The 7,651-nt window shown below is 55.8% G+C and overlaps 1 protein-coding gene across 2 annotated transcripts in view; it reads left to right on the plus strand.

Annotated features, from left to right (window-relative positions):
* CCDC88C (coiled-coil domain containing 88C) overlaps positions 1 to 4,140 on the plus strand; it is a 126,696-nt gene extending 122,556 nt beyond the window's left edge. For both annotated transcript variants that reach the window (XM_040641522.1, XM_040641523.1), the window contains exon 30: positions 1,812 to 4,140. In XM_040641522.1, the coding sequence (XP_040497456.1) occupies positions 1,812 to 2,828 (1,017 nt within the window). In that variant the 3' untranslated portion in view covers positions 2,829 to 4,140. The remainder of the gene's footprint in view (positions 1 to 1,811) is intronic.
* Positions 4,141 to 7,651: the final 3,511 nt, after the last annotated feature.

Consider the following 7,651-nt stretch of genomic DNA (forward strand, 5'->3'; position numbering starts at 1 on the left):
GCCCCGATCAGGTGAGATAAATGAGAACAGTCCAGAAAGCAATGGGGAGGCTTTCCTTCTCTACCCTTTTCTGATTATATACCTGTCAGTTTCCTCTCCCCTGCACAAGGATGGGGCCCTGCCCTGCTCAGCTCAGACCTGTCCCTTGTAGTCACTGTTTCTCACTCACTTTCTGTAACCTCACCTGTCCCTTTTCAGCCTAAACAAGCCCAAAATAATCTCATGGCGGCAGTTCGTGTTGGGAGCTGACGTGTGGCCCTGGAGAGCCACACTTCCCTCTCCGCCTGCCCGGGATGCATACCTCTTGCCAACTCCATGCCCCTGACTCCTCCCACCCTCCCCTGACCAGCCCCAGAAACATCACATCCTGCCCCACCTGTGCCTGCTCTCCCTGCGTATTGATGATGCTGGGAAGGGGGTGTCTGAAAATGGGCTCCCTGGGTGGCCAGAGAGGGCGGCCCCCAGATGGTGCGTATCCGAGAATTAAAAATGTGCCCCAGGGAACCAGGTGGTGCAGGCCGCCGGAGTCAGACAGTAGTAGGCCTTCTCCCCGGTCTGCTCTCCCGATGCGGGGCCTGTGGAACCCCTGTGGCTTCAGCTTCCTTCCCTATTGAAGATTGTTTTAGTCCAACCTTAAACAACCTCGCAAGGTTGCTCTGAAAACGAAGGGAGGTTTTGGTTTCTTGGTGATGACACCGCGGTTCTTAGCACAGTGCCCGGCGCGCAGGAAGCACTCGAGAAGTGGTTCCTGTCCACGTTAACAACGGAAGGCCTTACCACAGCCTCCACCAAAATCTCTGGCTTCAAACGAGCATCAAATAGCAGAGTGTGTCTCTGTCAGGTGCAGCATCCAGATGTTTCCATAGGCCAGGAGCTGTTGGCAGGTGCAGACGGTTTCTGAGCTCTGCTGCCCCCCAACCCCACCTGCCACGTGAATGTACTCCCTCTCCTGGTTTTGCAGGGTCCACCAGCCTGAGGAGGAGCCTCCGCTTGGCTAGTCCAGGCTGTGAGGTCCTGACAGAAGGCTGAAGTTACCGAGTAGCGCACAGACCTTGGCCTCTGGTGGCTCCATGGGCCTGCAGGGAGTAGCAGAGGACACGTTCACGGGCCAGGGGAAGCCCAGCCGGGGCGACGGTGCCTTGAAGGGAGCAGGCTGGGGGGCTGGGCCATCCCATGCACTCCGTTCCCCCCAGGCAGCCTCACTGCCCTCCCGCCCGGGCAGTCTGCCTCGGTGGCCCCCACCCACCCCCACTGTGCCTGCCTCTCACGTGTGGCAATGGTCTGAGCAGCGGTGAGGCTTCTGGCTTTTTAGGAGCTGCTCTTGTTCCCTTTCCTCTGTGGCCCCAGACAAAGCCCTTGCAGTGTGTCTGAGCAAGGTGGACTGACTGGGAAAACGAGGTACCGTGCTACCCGTGAGCTTCCTCCTGCTGCCCTGCCAGGAGAACAGGAACAGATGGGAACAGTTGGCTGTGGTCAGGCTTTCAGCCCCGACCTTTCCACAGCGTGCATGAGCTTTGCGGGAAGTCCTTCTCCTCTCTGATGTGTTTTCTTGTTTGTAAAGTTAGGGGCCTGCCAGAGTGGTGTCTGGGGTTCTCTCCCTGGTGATCCGTGTATTGTCCCCCAGTGCTGAGCGGGGGCAGTGTATGTGGTGGGGCAGCATTATATCTCGAAGAGGCCGAGCAGGAGCAGGAAACCTGTCCTGGCCACCTGCACTGCCCTGGGGACGTCCTGGGGGTTGGGGGGTGGAGGGCTGTCCCAGCACCAGCCTGGCCCTCGTGCCCACCTCTCGCTTCTTCCTCTCTTCCCTGTAGGACACTCCCAGTTGCCGGGATGACCTGCTAAGTGATTACTTCAGAAAGGCCAGCGATCTCCCGGCCGTTGGAGGCCAGCCAGGACCACCTACCAGGAAAGAGGGGGCCAAGATGCCCACCAGCTTCGTGGCCCCTACCATCAAGATGGCTGTCAACACCTCTGAGGGGAAGCTGCTGAAGCCTGGGCAGTATGTGAAGCCAAACTTCAGACCCGCTGAGGCCGAGGCCCTGCCCAGTGCCCCCCCAAGACAGGTCCAGCCTCCCCAGAGCCTGTCTCTGGGCAGACCCCGGCAGGCCGCGATGCCCCCGACGTCCCACACGCCTGCCAGCCGGAGTGCGTCCCTGAGCCGGGCCTTCAGCCTCGCCTCTGCCGACCTTCTCCGGGCCAGCGGGCCGGAGGCTTGCAAACAGGAAGCCCCTCAGAAGCTGGGGGGTCCTGACAGCTCAGGGGGCAGAGAAACAGGCAGCCATGTCGTGCAAAGCCCCACACCCCCCAGCTCCCACAGCCTGGCCCGGGAGCGGACCCCACTTGTGGGAAAGACTGGCGGCTCTGGGCAGAGTCCAGCCCCCCGCAGCCGGCCCCCGGACACGAGGCGCTTCTCCCTGGCTCCCCCGAAGGAGGAGAGGCTGGTCCCCCTGCAGCAGTCCGCCACGGCCCCGGCCATCGCCACTGGGGTTGGTGGCGGTCCCTGCAGCAGCTCCCAGACCCAGCACTTCCCACCAGCCGCAGCCCCGGCCACCAGGACCAAACCCCAGACGCCCCCCCATATGGCGGAGGTGGCCACCATTGCCCCTGTGCGGGGGCCGCTCAGCCTCTCAGAGGGTGATGGGGTCCCAAGGCAAGGCCACAGTGAGGGGCTCCCTGTCAAGAGCCCGGGTAGGTCTCCTGACTTGGCTTCCCACGCCAGCCGGGCCCCGGAGGACTTCAGCCGAGGAAGCAGCTTGAAGAGCACGCCGGCGTCCCCCGAGCCCGGTGGGGACCAGCAGACGGTGTGGTATGAGTACGGCTGCGTGTGACTCATCTGGACCAGCAGCTCCCGAACCTTCTAATTATGATGGCCTTTTCTTCTGTCTGCCTGTGGTGCCGGGAAAGGGTTTTAGAATGCGGATAGGGTTCCTGGGCATCTCTCCTGATTGTTCTGTTAATGAAAACACTGTGCCAAGCCCTAAGAGGATTACACTCCCAGGTGTGTGTGTGTGTGTGTGTCTCTCAATCTCTCCCTCTCTCTCTCTCTCTCTCCTCTTCCTGAATCTGTAGCCTCCAGCAACGGCTATCTTTTGGACAAATCCACTGCGGCATGGGGACACTCAGAACACAGTGACAAAACTGACTATAGAGTAGACACTATTTGAACACATCCTGGCAGAACACTCATTTGCAACTTGTTGACCTCTCTTAAAGCATGCGTGTGCGTGTGTGTGTGTGTGTGCAGACACAGGTTCACATGGCCAAGCCCTAGTGGCTCTGGAAACTCCATGCCCTCTTCCTAAAAGCCATCTGATCCTCGGAGAAGTCCAGACTGGCCAAACTACAAAGAGCTTGAGGACCTTGGGTAGACCCCAGAATTAGGATCGCTGCTGAAAACCAGGAGCGTGGCCACATTGTTCCTGGGGTCCCAAGCAATTCCCTTTTACCCCAGGGCCAAGGTCGCCTTCCAGGCAGGTGGCTGGTGGCCTTGGGCTTTGGCCACCTGCCAGCAGCCAGCTCCTGGGCTCTGCAGGGTGGGCTCTGGGGGCCACATGGAGACCCGCCTTCCCTGGCTCACTCTTCTACAAACACTGGATGTGCTGGGTCTGGGGGCCGGGCCAGAGAGAGGCGCCTGCCTCCGCCCCCTCCCAGCAAGGATACGTCGTGCACAGAGGGGAAGTATGTGCGGGAGTGGGGTGCAGGCCTGCTTAGCAGTGTGGCTGCAGCCTCTCCACGTCCCCGATCTCAGATGTTAATTATTTCTGAATAACTTCTTGTGGTAGAAACCAAATTTCATTTAATATATATGTACACACGCCTGTGAAATATATGTACTTTGAGGGGGATCTATTTATGTTCCTTTGGGAGTCTTTCTTTCCTGTCAGGAGTCTGACCTGCTGCTTGGTGTATTCGGTCAGATTCCTGACAACGTTTTGTTTTCTGTTTAGTAAAGGTGCTCTTTCTGGGATGTACTAAACCTGGTGATTATTTTTTTTAAGAATTTTTTCCTTTCAATTTATTATACCGAGAAAGAAATGGGACTGTTAGGATCAGTTGTAGGAGTGCTTTGGGTTGCGTATTAAATAGCCGTGCATTCTGGAACACAAGGACAGGACGGTAATAAAATGAAACGGCAGAGAACCTTGTCCTGGTTTTTCTCACTGGACGGTGCTGGTGGCATTGGACCAGCCATTGGGAGGGTCTCGGGGCGCTCTGCTTCACCTCAAAGAGCCTTCCCGGCCATTGGAACCCACAGCCCCCTTTGCCCCCAGGTCAGAGAACACAGAAGAGCGAGGTCTCTGTGCTCACTCTACAACGGCTTTTTCCCAGACTCGAGTTTATTTTCGGCTAGTAGGAGCTGGATCCCGTTTTGGTGGGGGATCAGCTCGTGACAGCAGCTCAGCTCTGCTGGTCCTTTGGGTTTTCCCAAGGCTCCTCATCTAGGAAGGGCCGATCTGGAATTTAGATCTCCGGGACCTCAGTTCGGATGCTGAAGTAGGATGGAGGAGGGAGGTCGGCATAGACATACCCACGCGCGACAAGATCTTTCTTCAACTGGTTCTCTGTCGAGCGGCTCCCTCAGTGTCTCCTTCCTCCCTCACCAAACTGTAAGAGTCCCTTCCTGCCCCCTCGCCTGTCCCTTCCGGAGCTCTGCCATCTGGCCCATGACCGCTCAGCGGGAGCTGCCATCCACCGCGCTCGGGCCCAGCTGAGCAGCGGCCTCCTCGCGCCTTCCTCCTGCGCGGCCCTGGCAGGGGTTGATACCTGGCCGGTTACTCCTTGAACTTAGCCCGCGACTCTCTGCTCTCTGGAACATCTCTTCAGTGCTCACACCTGCCAGCCCCTCATTCATTCATTCATTCCTTCCAGACTCATTGAAGGGTAAGGTGTGGAATATTACTCCCCCATCAAAAATGAAATCTTGGGACACCTGGGTGGCTCAGTCGGTTAAGCGTCTGCCTTCAGCTCAAGTCATGATCCCAGGATCCTGGGATCAAGCCCCACATCAGGCTTCTTGCTCAGCAGGGAGCCTCCTTCCTCTGCCTGCCGCTCCCCCTGCTTGTGTGCTCTCTTGCACTCTCTGTGACAAAATCTTAAAAGAAAATGAAATCTTGCCATTTGCAACGACATGGATGGAGCTAGAGGGTATTATGCTAAGTGAAATTAGAGGACAAGTGTATGATTTCACTTACATGTGGAATTTAAGAAAATAGGAGCAGAGAGGAAGGGAAGGAAAAATAAAACGACAAAATGAGAGAGGGAGACACACCATAAGAGACTGAACTATAGGAAACAGGGTTGCTGGAGAGGAGGGGGTGGGGGGCTGGGGTAACTGGGGGATGGGCTTTAAGGAGGGCACGTGATGTAATGAGCACTGGGGGTTATGGCAACTGCTGAATCACTAAACTCTACCTGGGAAACTAATACATTATATGCTAATTGAATGTAAATAAAATTTTTAAAAAGCTAAGGTGCTAGGTCCTAGAGGCTTCCCCTTCCACGAACCCCCAGGGCTAGCCGAGTGTGGTGCAGGCTTGGCCCTTCCTCTCTCCGCACCCCACGTTATAGGTCACATCCTGGGCTGAGAATGTGTCTGGCATCTGCACCTCCCCCCTTTATCTTCGCCAGCTGTTCTCATCCCAGGTCACACGCACTGGGGTTGGCGCTGGGGTTTGGCTGTAGCTGCCTGCCTCAGACAACCCAGCCCTCCTGGCTCCTCTCAGGGCCTTCATTCGCCCCAGGTGACCTTTTGAACCATCCCCCCCCCCACACCTCCGCATTAGCCACACCCATCCCTTTGTGGACTGGGTCCTCTCTGCATGGCTCAATTTGAGGTGCGCCCAGCCCTCTTATCACTCCCTCCTCTCACCCCAGACAAGCTCATACACATCCACAATTTTAATTACAATCTGTTCCCAGAAGGCTCCAGACATCTCCAGCCCCAGCCTCTCCTTGGAACCTCCAGACCTTCCCTGTGTTTCCAGGTTGGATGTCGCAAAGATGCCTCCAGCTCAATGCAGGTCACCATCCCCCCCCACCGAAGCCTCTTTATGTTCCCCATCTTGTCCTATCTGTCTCCTTACATCAAGGCGATGTCAATATTCCCTTCCCTCTTCCCCGTCTCCTACCCATGACTTCATCAGCCGGTTCCAACTCTGACACCTCCCTCCCAGGCACAGCCAACCCCAGGCTATGAACCCCCCCTCCCCCGCCCCAGACAGCACCACAGGGTCCTGCTGCTGAGCAGGTCCCAGATCATGCCCTCCTGAGCTCCAGGCCCTCACCCTCTGCACTGGCCTGGGAAAGAGCCAACTGACAGCTGGTATTCATGTCCCTAGCTCAGGGGTGAGGTGTGCCTGGAAAGAGATGTGGGATCGTCTCTGGGACAAGCGGGGCTCACCCTGGGTAGGACACCAAAGTGAGAAAACGAGAGCACATAGGACAAACCTTGGGAGCACCAAGCCAGTGTTAACCATCCAGCCAAATGTTTATCAACCAACTGGGGAAAGAGGAGCAAATGTGTGTACACACACACACACACACACACACACACAGATATAAAGTTTGGCTGATATAAAGATATGTGACAAAATTTACAAATAATAAAATGTGTAATACTTACGGCTGCAAAATCCACACAGCCAAGTGCTTCTCTTAGAAAGTTCTCACTGATTTTTGCCAAACGCGTGTATTTCCAGCCAACCTGTGCTTGCGACTGACGGATACGTGTAGTTGCGGCAGGAATGTCGGTTCGTATTTTCATTTATGTCAACCAGCAAGATGAAAGTGGAACAAGCCAAAGATGCGTGTCAGAACGTCACTCCCTTGTGGATGACAGGGTGACGGCTCAGTAGTTCCTCAGTTTCCCCGCTGTTCACGTTGTATTGGCTACAAACACAACACACCTGACATTATACGCACCCCAGGCCCACTTTTCCGTTTAATGGGCACTCTTAACATTTTCTCCATCATTTTCTTAACTCTAGACACTAGGCGCTGAAGGAAACAGACATCGGGCCTTGCCTGGGCCTATTTGGAAGTTTCTGTGGTGTCCGTGCTTTCACCATGGCGTCAGGAAGCTCGGAGGTGGGAAGCGATGTGCGGTAGCACTTGTCACAGACCCCCCCACACACACCTACAGAGTGGGTGTAAATAACCTCAAGAGTATAGGAAACAGTAAAATAATTAGGAAGTGGCAAGTTTTATGTATTTATTACCTTTGCTTTTAATATACAGTATTTAATCACTGGTTTACGTAAGTCAATTTTTAATGATGGCTGTTTAACAAAGGGCTTGCAAAATCCCTGCATACCACCTGTTTAGGGATGGGCTGAAAAAGCAGAGACAGAACAACTGAGAAGTGACCAAAGAAGGAGGAGGAACCTGTGAACAGCTGCCCACCTACTCCACGTTGGTATGCTGGACCCTGTCCTTCCCGGACCCCAGGGGCTCGCTTCCCTCCCATCCCCCCTCCTTGTCCTTCCGCAGGGGGTAGAGGGAGAGAGTGGGCCTGAGGAAAACCCATCATCTCTGCCTCTGTCAAGTGGGCCGGTGAACAACATGAGGTCGGGCAGGGGCCTGGGGCGTCCTGGCACGTGCCTGGGGACGCGTGGAGGGGTCGTGGCAGCACTCAGACGCGTCCCCCCCTTCC

This window comes from Ursus maritimus, unplaced genomic scaffold, assembly GCF_017311325.1.
Source record: "Ursus maritimus isolate PB19 unplaced genomic scaffold, ASM1731132v1 scaffold_25, whole genome shotgun sequence".
Taxonomy (NCBI): Eukaryota; Metazoa; Chordata; class Mammalia; order Carnivora; family Ursidae; genus Ursus; species Ursus maritimus.